The sequence below is a fragment of the Trematomus bernacchii genome, unplaced genomic scaffold, assembly GCF_902827165.1.
Source record: "Trematomus bernacchii unplaced genomic scaffold, fTreBer1.1, whole genome shotgun sequence".
NCBI classification, from domain to species: Eukaryota; Metazoa; Chordata; class Actinopteri; order Perciformes; family Nototheniidae; genus Trematomus; species Trematomus bernacchii.
The window spans coordinates 1647484-1662396 of record NW_022987828.1 but is presented as its reverse complement, the minus strand read 5'-3'; the positions used below and the strand labels follow the sequence as shown (position 1 = coordinate 1662396).

General features: G+C 41.9%; 1 protein-coding gene across 1 annotated transcript; it reads right to left on the bottom strand.

Annotated features, from left to right (window-relative positions):
• Positions 1–1590: 1590 nt before the first annotated feature.
• fam160b1 (family with sequence similarity 160 member B1) lies at positions 1591–13521 on the bottom strand. The gene is made up of 17 exons (XM_034152574.1): positions 13225–13521; positions 12171–12249; positions 10678–10847; positions 10260–10364; positions 10006–10128; positions 9658–9867; positions 9369–9565; positions 9066–9180; positions 8862–8938; positions 8582–8774; positions 8053–8216; positions 7188–7334; positions 7014–7104; positions 6748–6891; positions 5824–5964; positions 3861–3964; positions 1591–1965 (listed from the first exon to the last, which is right to left on the bottom strand). Exons 1-17 carry the CDS (start codon positions 13267–13269, stop codon positions 1848–1850), a joined length of 2223 nt encoding a protein of 740 aa, XP_034008465.1. The 5' UTR covers positions 13270–13521; the 3' UTR covers positions 1591–1847.
• Positions 13522–14913: the final 1392 nt, after the last annotated feature.

The window sequence follows — 14913 nt, the reverse complement described above, 5'->3', positions numbered from 1 at the left end:
TGCTTGAGTGATGGGATTAAGGTGGGACCAAAATAAGAAGAAGGGGGGGATTAGCGACACATGGCTCCAATGAATGACTCTGTCCACTCTCCACCGCAATGATAAATCAGAACACTCACACGTAAACAAACTCAACACGCTTAGCAACCAAGGACACTTTCACACTGGTAACACAACAAGCAGCCATTAAGAAGCATCTTGATGTAGATGAATTCAATCTTATGTAATTAATTACAGATGCACGAGGTGATTTTAAGTTCCCGACCCCTTTCCCGAAGTATCCAGGCAATTGTTTACCAATCAACCGGTTCCAACAACACAGCACATCGTCATTTAAAATGAAGGACAAAAAGGTAATACTGCAAGTAAACGCAACACCAAACAGGAAGTCATGATTACCTTTGGAGGTCTGGAACCCGACAACAGGGTGTCAAGATAAATGTGATGAGATGATCAACTACGGCAGAGGATTAGGGCCACGTGTGCATTTGTTCAGCATTCTACGTTCTCAGAATTCCAGATTCAAGTCAGAACAAAAAAAAGTTAATTAAACTAAATAACTTTTGGTGTAATGTCAAAATAATTATTCACGTGGTTCCTTTATCCTCTTCCGTACTCAACAGTGTTGCTGGATAATGAACAGTTGCTACACACATTTTCTTTGTTCAAATGTTCTTGTTTTGTTTTCTTGTAAATGACTCGACAAACTTTAAATACATTGCAAATAGCCCCATTCTCTGCAGTTTAGCCGCTGCTGTATGTTTTAAGATAATAATGCATTTAAGATACTGGTAAATCAAATGAAGCGGTTTGCTGCTCTGCATTCCATCGATACAATGAAGTCATTATTGAGAATGAATAATGGTTTAAAAAACACGATAACAATCCCTTGGATAAATGAAACACTGGTGTGTGGGATTTGAACACTGGGTCTGGAGAACAAAAACTAACGTGGAATCAAAACAAAACGCGTCTTCCACAAATGCCAACTTCCTAAAAAGCGTGAATAATGTAACGAGTGCAATGAGGTCCGTGTGCAAATTCACACAATTTGCCAAATTCTATTCTTTCTTTGGGTGATTATTACAGACGAGCTTTGAGAGCAAATGCATTTAAAGACACACTTAAGAAAGAAAACAAATTAAGTCAGTCCTTAGTTTGACTGTTTTAAATTCATATTAATATGACATTAGTTAAAAAGGCAACCTGAAAGCAAACAATAAATAAGACTTGGCATTTAAAATATGAGTGCAGTATCTTAAATACTACAGTTCATCATGTATGTAACTACAGGTACATATCGGGGGGGGGGTTCTTTTCTCTACAGCTTCTTGTCTTCAAACAGACAACACATGAGGATTCAAGATGAAATTGTTCCAAAGGAAACCATCTGTAACTGAAAGGTGCGAAACCACACTAAGGCAAAGACGTTTACAGATGTGTGATTATGGGACAGGAAATAAATACACAAACAGTTTTTCTCCACGGTAGAATAATTACAGGGCGGTCCTCTTTTGGCTGGTGGGGGAGAAAGGGGGGGGGGGGGGGGGGGGGGGGGGGGGGGGGAGTGAGAGGCTGTGACCATCTCTCTGCACCTCCTCCTCCTCTCCGCTGGGGGGTGGGGTGGGGGGTGGTGGTGTAGTGTCTGTGCTCTGACCGTCTCAAAAACAAAAACAGGACCAAAGACTGTTGAAGAGGAGGGGGGGGGGGCTTTAACAGTCTTACAGCGACAGCAGTTAGTGGTAAAGTTCTGCTGACCCTGTTACAGTGGGACCGCCACACCCCACAGGCCCAGTTCACCTCTGACCTGCCCCCCCCCCCGATGGCTGATTGACAGGTGGGAGGGCTCACGGTGAGGAGGAGGAGGAAGCTGCTGCGTGGTATTTGACGAAGGCAATGGCCGCCAGCTCCTTGCAGAACTCCTCCAGCACGATCACGCCCTCCAGCAGAGTCATGTGGTCCACACTGCGGGGAGAACACACAGAAAGGGGAGGAGTCAGGAACAGAGGTCATCTCAGAAGTGTGCTTATAAACACTTTGAATTAGATTTGACTTATAATGTATGAATTCTCCATTTCATTTAAGGCAGGGGTGGGGAACCTTTTTCCTCTCAAGGGCCATTTACATTTTTACAACATTCTCCGAGGGCCGTACAAATGATTGACCTCTGCATAAAAATACAAAAATCACAGCCCATTCATTTGGCCTTTCTTTCATGCTGTGCAAAGAAAAAGCAACCTCTTAATCCAGATATCTTACCATGCGTATGCATGCACGTGCACGTTTGTGGCATGACCACCAAAACAGAAAGATATGGACACAAGATGTGTGCAAATGTATTTAGTTTCCTATCCATGTGGACATGATTTAAGTGGGGGGGGACCTAACCTCCTCTAGGGCGTTCCGGGGGCATGCTCCCCCGGGAAGATTTTTTTTTAAATGTTGAAGTTAAAAGCATCAATCTGGTGCACTTTGAGAGCAACATTAAGAGATCTATGGATACATCTCTCAACACCCATATGAAACAGAACTGTAAGCAGATTTTATTTTTCTTTATGGATATTTTACAAATCACTCCCTTTTCAAACTGTATTCTTGTTTATTAATAACAACTTTTTTTTACTGTCATATAGTATTTTATACCAGTTTACTTTATTCTCTTATTTTTGTATAACTATAATGATCATATAAAGATGTGCCTTTACCTCACTGGTTGTAGAAAAAGCTTCTTATATTCGTTAGCATAGCTAGCTAACCAGATGCTAATAACAACAAAGTTATTGACTGTATGATCAGTATGACAGATGAACAGATCGCCACTGGGCTTTCAACTAAAGACACAGCCACGCAAAAACTGCGGCATGTGTACGGCTCCTTATGGGTACTGTACTGCAATTTGTGAAGTCCCGGCCCGGAGCGGCGTTCTGGTGCTCTCCGTCAGAACTGCACCCCTGTCAGACGAGACATATACCACGTGATGACACGATAGGCTCGTGTTGTGTTCAAGGACCCTGACCTTGGCCAGGAAAAACAGGCACTCGCTTGTTTAATTTTTTTGCGGTCTAGATTTCTTTAATTCTTTTCTTTTTTGCGTGTGTTTATAAATTACCTCGAGGGCCGTACCAAATGGTCTCGCGGGCCGTATACGGCCCGGGGGCCGGAGGTTCCCCACCCCTGATTTAAGGCTTGCTTGCTAGCTTTTTAGATAGCTTTTGTTTAGTTTGAGGTTTTAAAAGACATTTTTCTTGAGTATCTTTTCACTAACCCATATACAGAATGACCTCAGCTTTTCTCCTAATTCCAGTGGGTTTACATTAGTTCAGAGATGAGAAGCTTGATGAATGTCATTAATCAGCTACAATGTTTTTATCAGGTATTTGTTATTTAATAGTATAAGACCAGACTGAAATCAAAAACCACAGGGAGTGATTTTGATGCAATTGTTCCACAGTATCATCTCCTGGCGTTCACATACACTAATGCCGTCTTCTTTTTTCAGCAGGGATATACTATAGCTAAAATGTCAACTGAAATGAATCAGATTTTTTTTATTTATATTATATTTTTGTGGAAACAATATTGTTACCAGGATACCGTTTTGAATTAGTTTCTGTTTTAATAAAAACAAACTTGGCTGCTCATTTTGAGTTTATGATTATTACTCAGAGAATAATAATCATGAACTCACTCCTCTGGGCTCTCTCTCCGTGCCAGCCTCGGGGACCTGTTGCTGGTTTCATGGAGTTATCTGTTTATTGAGAATAAACTATTGTGTTATTCTTACACCTCGTCTCGCCTCCCCGCTTTTTGTTGCAGCCCAGGAGCCGGGTTGTAACATATGGTGTGTGAGAGGTACGTACTTGATGCCCTCCGGCTCCAGACCTAATAATCTCTTCCTGACGAGCAGCAGTTTGGGGGTGAAGTCTGGGATTCGCTGGATCCTCAACATGAGATCTCCCACCACCTAACACACACACACAATAAGACAAATTAGGAATTACATAAAAACAATATACCTGCTTTCTTACATCTCTGGGCAACGGTGCATCACTCATAAATCTATACTACACCCTTTGGAGACATTACGGTAATAATTACCATAAACAAACAAGACCATCAACAAGCTGCTTCCAGCTGCCTCTACTGACTTTAACACAGTGTGCTACTAGGACAGGTTTATAAAAAAAGGGGGGGGGGGGACAGAGAGTGAATACACATACTATACAGAGATGCTGTATGAGAAACCAATGTGAGATTGGAAAATTGCACAATATAAATCTATTCTAGTATACCTCAACAATGGAATTATGACCAGTAGAAATGGGACCTTTAAACAAGTCATTATGTGCTTTTCACCAAATGTAATGACATCCATCAACAGAATAATAATTAATAATCAAACTGCTATTTATTAGTCACATTAATCATTTAATAATCCATTTTCTCTCTGCTGGTAAAGTAACGTGTTTTTTTCTATTTTAAGAGGGATCAGTAAGGTTGGGCTACTGTGACGGTTTGATTCAGAAGGAGTTTATTTATAAGATCCCTGATGTTAAGGTGACCAGAATGTTTATGTTATAAGGAACCCACAATCTATTTTTATGCAAGGGATAATGTGCAGCGAGGCGGTCTTTATGGGGAAAAGAACACCCGAATCTATATACCATACCTATCCTAAGGGAGTGCATGTATGTAGACACGTTAGTTTTGCTGCTATAGGCTTAGACTGTCGGGGGGACACCTTACTTCTTCCTTCAGTCTGTCTGTACTGTACTGTACGATGTGAGGGTCTAAGGACAGAGGGTGTCGTATTGTCATACTGATATTCTGTACAAACTGTGAAGTCCACTGAGACAAATGTAACATTTGTGATATTGGGCTATATAAATAAACATTGATTGATTGATTGAAAAGAACACCTGAATCTAGATCCCTCTGCAGGTGGTACTTTAAGTATATTTTGATGCTAATACTTTTGTACTTTTACTTAAGTAACATTTTGAATGCAGGACTATTCTAACAGAGTATTCCTACACTCTGGTACTTTTACTCAAGTACAAGATCTGAACTTCTCCCACTTCTGGCAATAAATCCTGAGTGGTTACCCGTGCTCTGAAGGTTATTTTCATTTTACAAATCCTGCACTGAGCTTTGCTTTCTCCAATATCATTGACATGCAGCCAGATGCTGCTTCTTTTTTCGGTTGTTGCTCATTTCTTGAATTTTTCTGACACGTTTGCATTTAAATCCGTCTCCCCGTCGCTCTGTGTAGCTGGCCTGTACCACTACACTTGCTGTCTTTGGAGCGTCTGCCCCCCACCCTTCTTCCACATAATGGTATGATCCTAGTGTGTCCTCGTATATGATTGGCCGCATGGTGGCCCAGCAAAATAACGTCCCGTCCCTCCCTGCAAAGATTCTCAGCAAGAGTAGGAGCGGCGGAAGATGTGGCTCTCCCAGACGGGAGTCTGCTCTTCGAGCGGCAGCTCGCGATCGACATGTTGGAGACCCCTATATTAAAGTATCAAGTCACCTCAAGTCAGAAGGCTCAAGTCAAAGTCAAGTCCCGAGTCCTTGGTGTTCAAGTCGAGTCGCAAGTGTTTTGTCAAGTCGAGTCCAAAGTCATCAAATTGGTGACTCGAGTCCAAAGTAATCAAATTGGTGACTCGAGTCTAAGTCATGTGACTCGAGTCCACACCTCTGGTACACAGTACAGTATAACAACAAGACATCTTTAGGCACCTGCTACAGTGCGTGTACGCCGTGGGAAGAGCAGTGCTGCTATCAACAATAGATAAGATAAAGTCTATAATCTAGCCTCACCCTGACGATGACGGAGAACAGGGACCTGCAGCCGGGGGCCAGGTTGATGTAAGGGTCCAGCAAGTACTCGTGCAGGTGGGGGTGCGGGAACATGGAGAGCTTGGAGAGCACAGCGGTCACCTGCAGGTTCACATCGTAGGGCTGTGGGACAGAGAGGAGTCAGAGAGGAAACTACACAGGGAATCAGCTGCAGGTTCAATGTGTAGAACAGCTCTGAATGAATCACACAAACTAACGCAGTCAGAAGCTTTTAATGACTCGTCACTAAATACAGCTGCGATAAGAGCTGCCAAAAAGTGCATTTCACTTAAGAATCTGCATATTCCCCATCCAACATGATTAGTCAAATTAGTTTATGGCAAGAGCTAATTATATTATTTTGTTTTTTTGTTCGAAAAAATAAAAAGGCCTCTGCATAATCATTAGCTCACTCACATCACGTCCGTTTCTTCTCCACTTTCCATTAGAGGGATTCATTTACGCTTCATCACAGTGAACTGTTCTCATACAGCAGGAACATTTAGATATCAGTGTAATTAAATCTTTTTAAACTAATATTGTTTTTTTAGGAGCGATGGCTCTCTCTGGGTTTGACCTTAAATAGGATTTGAAATTATTTGCATACAGAAAGCTTATCTAATTCACTGGAGTCTGGTTGCACACAGCTTGATTAACAAGCTGAGGACTCAACAACCTTTCAAACTTGAGAAAATAAATGATTGTGTAACTTATTTGCTCCATAAACAGGCAACCTTTTTATGGATGTGTTTACAGCCTGAATGTGTAATTAGTTTTTTTTTTTTACTTTGGGCATCTTGCTATTCAGACAGGTGGATCTTAGACAATGCAACAGATTTTACAAACATATATTTGAACACCTTGGCATGCAGTTATTCTGCAGATATTTGTAATATGGAGGGTCACCTGATCGAGGATGCGGCCCATCCTGTCGAAGAGAACCTTGAGGAAGTGGCCCTCGAAGAATGGGCTGTCCAGGTTACACTTCTCTAAAGGTTTTGGATTCCCCCTCCAGTCCCACCGCTGGCAGACCCCACAATAGTCCCTGAACTGAGGAGGACAATATATCCACACTTTAATATCTCTTCTACTAGCTACAGATGAGAAAACTGATTAGCAACAGTACCCACAGAGGGCATCAAGCGATAAGCATGCTGTAGAATGAGCCTCACCTGTCTGTGAGCGTCTCTGAGGTAGGTGTCATAGCCTGTGCCTTCGACTTGATACGACGACTTGGCCTCATCAGGCACCAAACACAGGAAACTGCAGGCAGCAATATTTAAAAGTTATTGACAACTAAAGGGCTCCGCATGCTGTGTGTGGTGTCAGCAGCAGACTGTGTGTACCTGTTGACGATCTTGTGGACCTCCGTCTTGCCGTCAGACTTTGAGTTGTCGGGACTCTGTGGTGGAGAGGAGCTGAGCCAATCAGATCCGGACAGCCTGCTATCAGGAGAAAGGTCATCCCCGAACAGTGGATCCTCCTCAAGGTCTCTGTGGACAGAACACATGTTGATATGACATTTCTATGATTTTTGAATGCGTAATGTAAGGGATTCTAATTTCTATTTTGCATTGTACTGAAGTCCACTTTTTCTGCATTGCATTGTGTATTTAAAAAGGGGACATATGTACTGTTTTATGGAATGATAGCATATTAAGGCTTATTAGGTGTACCATTACCATACACTACTAGTGTGTAGTGTGGAATTGTAATCAATGTCTACTGTATATGATGTAGGGATGAGGTTTTACTGCATTTACTGTACCTGTTTGATATAACTAAGTATGTTTAAGTGTGTCTGTATAATCCCTGACTGTCTTCAGCTGTTTTGTGAACTCATCTCACCCTCTTAAAACAATGATCATGTAAACCCAATATTACAGTGTTCTATTTGGAGACTTATTTCCTCTGTATGAGAACTATGAAGCAACATTCATATAAAACTATAAGCAAGCTATTGCTCGGAGTGTATCATCTCCAAAAAATTATAATTAAAGTCATAGCTGGTTGACATGCATTCCCCAAAAAACATGTCATAAAAAGATTGAATCACCAAAAAAAAGGAACATTTTTGCTGAATGTGTTGCCCATCTGAAAAACACAGCTAGTTGATGCATTCACTTTATTTCCACTGGTGTGTGTTTGTGCAGATGGTTTTCCATGCAGGATTATAAGGCAGCAGAGGGGAGGTCAGAGGCGGGTCCTTACACAGCATCGTGGGGCAGCCCATTCTCCAGGGACTCCCGCTCCTCCTGGGGTTTGTTCTCCAGGTAGTTCCTCTCCCCCAGGCCGCGCAGCACCAAGCTGTGCAGGATGTGCTGGTTGGGCTTCTGGATCAGCTGCTCAAACAGCCGCAGCGTCATGATGCTGATCTGAGGACAGAATGAGGATCAGCTCCCACCTTAAACCCAACAACCTGCCAAGTATTTGCTAACTGACTAAGAAAATGTAGGCAGTGACTTCAAACATCAAAGACATGACTCATCTCTCTCTTGAGTGATGAAAATGTGTGCAACAGCTCCGACAGTCACTATTTAAAATGAATGTGCGTTTGGATTATCATATGAATCACTGAGAATTTGAAGGGCAGATGGACAGTTTTCCGCTTGAATATCAAACTTTCATTGTTTAAGGCACATTTATGATCACAAAAGGGTGGAAAAGAATCAGCCAGACATGAATGATGTCACTTTTTTTTTCATAACCAAGTACATCCTGAATCAGATGTGAAAAGTACCTCGTCTGAGAGATGGTCGCAGTGCTCGATGAGTCTGTGTCGCAGTGGATTCTGAGCCACAGTCGCAGCGGTCTCTGGCTCCGTCTCCTCTCCCAGCAGGAAGTAGATCATCTCCTGCAGCAGAGCCTCTGAGGTCACCTGCCTGATGATCCTGTTCAGCAGGGCCGTGGAGGTCAGGATGCCCACCTCCGACCTATGTGCATCCACAAACACACCACATGTTAATGAGCAGTCACCCAACTGACAAGACATATAAAAGGATGATTGATTGATGACTCACGTCTGCATCAGCTGCGGCTCCATCACAGACACAAAGAATCTTTCCCTCACATTTCTTGCCATCACTGCTGCTGCTGACTGGAAGACAAAACAAAATGTACTTCCGCCTTCTGTGGCATTCAGATAACAAAAACAACTTCAAGTCCTTTGATTCTGACTACAATGTGACACATCAAAACACAGTGAGTCAGCGTGGGATAAAGACCTTCTGAGCCTCCTTGATGAGCTGGTCACAGTAATCTAGCCACGACAGGAAGGAGATGAGAGGCCTCTTTCCTGTGAAGATAGCAGCATCCTCCTTCAGGTTATACACGTCCAGACTGAAAAGAGAGAAACACATTTTTTTTTGAAATATTAAAAAGCTTTGATGCAACTCCATTTATCCACTAAAAATAGCATTTTACACAGAATGCTATTTAGGGGTGTCACTGCCAAGTCAAATTAAAATCAAGACTTCAGATGGTAAAACAGCTCTTTACAATTCTTTGAATATGTGAAAGAAATGTACCCCCAGTTAACAGACTCCACCGTCTCGATGTCCAAGGGGTCCATGGACTGTGGCAGGGCTTTATAGAAGGACACCAGCCTGTCAGTCAGCAGCTCACAGAGCCCTGTGTTTTCTGTTAAACACTTGGCAGCTGCAGGCTCTGGCAAACTGACCAGCAGCATCAGACCCTCACATGCCTTCACCACTATCCTGCCATCCTGAGAGGAGAAGAAATGGATACAGCTCATGATTTAACATTCGACTCAAATAGAAAGGACAGCTAAATAAATCTTCAATGGGGATTACTTACGGGGCTCTTTGTGAGGTTGAGCAGCGATGTGACGAGATTGTAATTGTTGCCGTTATTGTTGTGACTAGAGGTGGAGGCAGCAGCTGCAGCTTCCTCTGGGTGGTCAGCCCTCCCCATTGCTGCAGACTGACCGGTGTCTGGATCCAACACATTGTCCTTCCCCGCCTCTGTCTCTGCAGGTCTCTTCGCCTCAGGTCGCTTTGATTTGTTCTGCAAATAACACAACAAATTAAAGGTTCTTCTGAACTTAAACATAATACAAGGCTCTTTCTTGTACAATAATAAATATAAATTGACCTTTAGGAATGAGATACTCAAATGTCTCTCTCTGGTGTCATAGCAACTCACCTCGAGGAAGAAGTTGACAAGGTATGGGTCCTGCTTCAGTTTGGAACAGACTATACAGAGGAACTGAATCTCTTCGTTTTCTGTAGGAGCAGCCAGCACATCTCCACACAGACGGACCAGTTTCTGTCAAAGGAATTTCACAGCGACATGGGGAAAAAAGTAAAGGATAAGTTACATAACCTCATGTTCGTGTACAATTTTGAGGAGAAGGATTATCAGAAAGACACTGAAATCCAGACTACATCACTTCTCACCTGTACAGGTCTGTGGACATTGATGTGTGGCAGGAGAGGTTGACGAATGTGTGCTAGCAGCTTTGTGTAGAAGGTGAGCACCTGCTGCTTCATCCCCGGAGGACACTGATGAAAAATTACAATTTTTTAAAATTAAAAACAGAATATGTTCAAATGTACTTTATACCTATATAGATGTCTCGCCACCATGAGTGGAATTTAGCCAACATTGCGGATTCATTTAAGAGCATAGCGAAATTGTGTCTTCTGATCTGATTGTACAATCACTGTTGTGTCTAGCCCCCCAAACTTCCATGGGCCAAGTTCCCACAATTAATTTACCACATATACTATACATATATTACATATACTATACATATATTATCTATATTTTCCTGGGGGTATAGAACATGTAGTTACCAAAGCATGAATGCCTTACATCTGCCTTTCCCAAGGTGTAGAGAGTCTCGAGGATCTTGTGGTGGAGGAGATACTCCATGCAGGGTCCCGTCTCTCCAGACTCCCTCTCCCTTTCCTCCTGGGTCAGGATGTCCAGCATCTGTTCCAGGTGGGATGGGATATTGGTGTCTGTGACTGGAGCTTTGTCATCTAAGAGGGGAAAACACAGATATATGTCGGAACCTTGGTATGTCCATGAGATACATACATAAAGAAAAAGGCCATGTGCCAAAAGCTCCAGCAATCGTTTATCTAACCACTGCAATTCAACTGCACAGGTATCTCCCCAAAAACAACAAACAAATGTTAAAACCACATACATTTGATGTCGTATTTGTTTGAAACCATATGTGTAAAGTTAACTGTTTTGATGTAACTCAGTCCAATGTTATTTGATGACCTACAATCTTTTTTTGTCAAGTTGCATAAGAGGTTGCGGTAAAATCTTATGACAGTAACCATTTCTCACTGGTTTCAAATGGCAATACATGTATTGTAAAGCACATGCAGACATTGGTGAGTTGCTGACAACAGGCTGTTTACACATTAGCAGAAGTGAGTAAACGAAGGGAGCATGACAGAAAAGCATGCGCCTTTCACCGAACGCTGCGTATGCTAGAACGACTGCTGCCAAATATGAATAAATAGGGGAATGCTGTGCATTAAATCAACTAACGTTGCGCATGTCTGTCACACTGAAAGTAACAGAGCACACAATGTCAACAATGCTGTCAATAAGTAATGTTAATGTCACAAAGATAAATCACAACCATTTTCATCAAAATAATCAATTATTTCTCAAGTGACCTCGGAAGTATAGAAGAAGTTAATTCAAGTCACAAGTCCGGAAAATCTGTGATTAAATGCCCCTGAAAACTAGCTCAGCATAACCCTCAAAAGTACAGATAATCCCCCCTCAGCTGTTCAGGGTGTATTTTGTTAAACTGGCCAAACTAGAAGAACTGCTGAGAAAAAGCTGTGGTTTGGGATAATGAATAAGAGATGCAGATTTTACTACCGCAAAATACACAGACTAGACGGCAGAAGTTTTCATTGAAGTTGTCTTTACTTGACTGGCTTTAGTTGCCAAGTAAATCTTAGTTGTGACTTAACGCAGAGTATATTTGTTCAACTTGCATAGATCCCACAAGTTGAGATATATTGCAAACTCAACCAGCATAACAGTTCCAACATAATACAAAATTGGCAATTTAATTCAGATTTCTTCACTACCATTCCATTTGCACTTCCTGACTAATGCTACATGTTGACAATAAGTGGATTAACAGCAGCAAATATACTGTTATCTGTTACTGTAATATAGACAAGCCTACATAGAGTCTGACAAACTTAGTTTCCTGCTATTGTTTGTATCCACACTGGTCCTATCAATGCGGGACAAACTGTGAAAGCAACCTGCATACCAATCAACATCTGGGAATATCATGATTTATCCATTAAAACATTTCTTACCAGATGTCTCGATGTAATAATGTGTAATTGCCTTCCAGTGATAGACAAAGTCCTCCTGCAAGGGCAGCGACGGGGCAAGCTGAAAAAGACCAAATGCAAACATTGACGTTGTTGTATGTTTACACTGGTGGGGAGGAGAGAAACACCAATTATCAAGGCAACATGTTTACATAAGTCAGTAACTTCCAACAGACTTAGTTAGGAGACAGGTTGTTCTGGGAAAATGTATGTCTTCTAGCAATACTGTCACTTTCAATAATACCTTCTCAGTGTTGAACAGAGGTAATGTGCCACTACAATATGACTTTGATAATGGTTTAAACGTGTTGTGAATATGGTCTTCGTAAACACCAGAGAGCCATATGTCCGGAAAACAAGTTAGTAATAAATTAACAAGCAACTGTTACGCCAGAAGACTAAAGTGTTCACCTGCCAGACGTATTTTGTTTTAAACACTTGAGCCGCTTGAAACTGTTTTAAAGGCATGCTATAAAAGGTTCTTAGCTAGATGGCTAACGTGTTAGATTAGGCTTTACAGAAAGGCTGTGCGAGATAACCCACAGACTTTTCCTTTAATGTTAAGGTTAAAACGTTTACGCAACATTGAACCAGGTGGTTCAGTGGTTTCGACACCACTCCGCCTGAAACGAGATAGCTAGCTACAGCAATACTTTAGCTTTTTGGGTCTGTTTTTAGCTAACATTAGCGGCTAACTAGCTAAGCTAGCCTTACTACATTAAACACGTCTTGCTCCACCGAAGATACAAAATGACAACACTGAAATGTGTTAGTTTGTGGTACAACAAAACAGACAAAGAGACAACATCACGGATATATTATCGATAAGAGGGACGAACAAGTTGTCATGACAAACACAAAACGCTAACATTAGCTTAGGCTAATTAGTTAGCTCGCCAGTTAGCAATGTATCCCTTATGCTGACGTTATGGTATGTTGTGTCTGGACGACCAAGGATCCCTTTCAACTAAAATACACGATAAACAAAAGCATGCCAATGGATAAATAAATGTTGTTTTTGAAAAATAATACTCACCGCTTCAACAGCATGTTGAAGAATGGACGTAAATTTGGAAAACATTTTGTTCTTTGACTGGACTAGTTTCTCCCGAGAAGATCTAGAGAATTCCTCTATCTTCTTCTTCCTGTTGTTGCCGCCTCGATCCAGATTGGATTCATACACTGACCCTTGTAACGAAATAATAAAGGTAAGCAATAAAACCTTAACACGTTGTCTGCCACAGGTCTTCAAAGGCCTGGCACAACCACTGTAAACAAGACAGCCACAGACTCAAGTATCGTCTGGGTCTTCTCACTTTGGACACGGTGGCACTTCCCTCGCCAAACGCCTCTCTTTCTAATCCACCAGGGGGCGCAGGCACATAAGGCACCGGCTAATAATTACAGACCACCATCAATGCATACAAATTAAGACATAAATAGCCTACATACAATCAGGGACGATGTTCTATTTTTACAGCTCGGGAACAAGAATCATTAACCCCACGTCAAATATATAGTAAGTATGGAATTCCGATAACCAAGCAATGTGTTATTTCGAAAATATCCGCTGAACTGCAAAATCAATTGATTGCTCCCATAATGCACGGACTCGGCTATTCTATGGTATTGCAGTTTTTTTTGTCACATAGAGCTGAGTTAACGCATGCTTTAATCCCACTGATTTTTTAAAGTTAAAGAGCCCTCCTGAGGAAAATAACGCCAAATATTTCCCTTTGAGTAGCTGGATTAATGGAGGAAAAAATGAGAAAGAACATGCATTCCTCCATAGTGCCTGTCAACTTTGTGATTTAGCCCAACTACCACGTCCGAAACAGCATAGTCATCCCAGATACAAGTAGGCGGACCAGACAGCAGCTGCAGACGAGGAATTCAAAGAATCAATTCATTTATAACTCCCTAATAATTATTTAATGGTACACTATGTTCAAATATGGACATAAACTTGTCGGGAAATTGGAAGGATGCTGTCTGTTCCAGGACACGCCCTGTCGCTGGAAAGTGCTCTATCCATCGTGCAGTCTAGTCTAGTCTACCAAATCGCGGGCTGCATGCTTCCCTGCGTTTAATCCCAACAAATGACAGGTAAAAACTTAAAGAACAGATAATATCCGGCTGTCAACTGGTCTTCCCCCCCCCCCCTCCTTTACAGCTGCACCGGGGCATCTCCTCCTGGTTGTCTCGGCAAAGAAAGAGAGGCTACCTACCGGGCATGTCTGCTAAAGGTGAGTATCTTTTGCCGCAGAAGCCTTCATGACAATACAGTACACACACAGGGAAAAAAGTATTTTAAATGGTGGGGGTGGTGGTCTTGGTTCAAGGATGGATGCAATGGAGAGTCCATTTGCGTCTTCTTTCGTGAGGATCAGGCTGTGGTAATGACTGTTATTCTAAGTAGGTTACACCGGTGCATAGCTGAAACTACAGCTTCCACTGCTGCAGCCCTTTCTACACAGCCTACAACTTATTCTGTAGATATAAAACACTCTGTTGCAATCTATAAATAGATCACACTTTTTTTAAATTTTTAAACCCCAGCTGTGATATTGAATGTTGTCTGATTGATGTTTCCTTCGATATTCTTAGTAAGGGATGGGGCACTTCATTAGTTTAAGGTGTGTGCACACACCCTCATTGTTGCATAAATGAAGCAATTGATGGAAGACTTGTAGCATATGGTGTTAATTCTTAATAGGTTGTATTA

Bases quoted from the DNA above. Each gene is read 5' to 3' on its own strand.
- fam160b1 (XM_034152574.1), bottom strand. From the start codon at position 13,269: ATGTTTTCCAAATTTACGTCCATTCTTCAACATGCTGTTGAAGCG. The intron at 10,848-12,170 runs GTAAGAAATGTT...TTCCCCTCTTAG, and splicing joins TTATTACATCGAGACATCTG to ATGACAAAGCTCCAGTCACA. The intron at 6,892-7,013 runs GTGAGGCTCATT...TGTCCTCCTCAG, and splicing joins TCAGAGACGCTCACAGACAG to TTCAGGGACTATTGTGGGGT.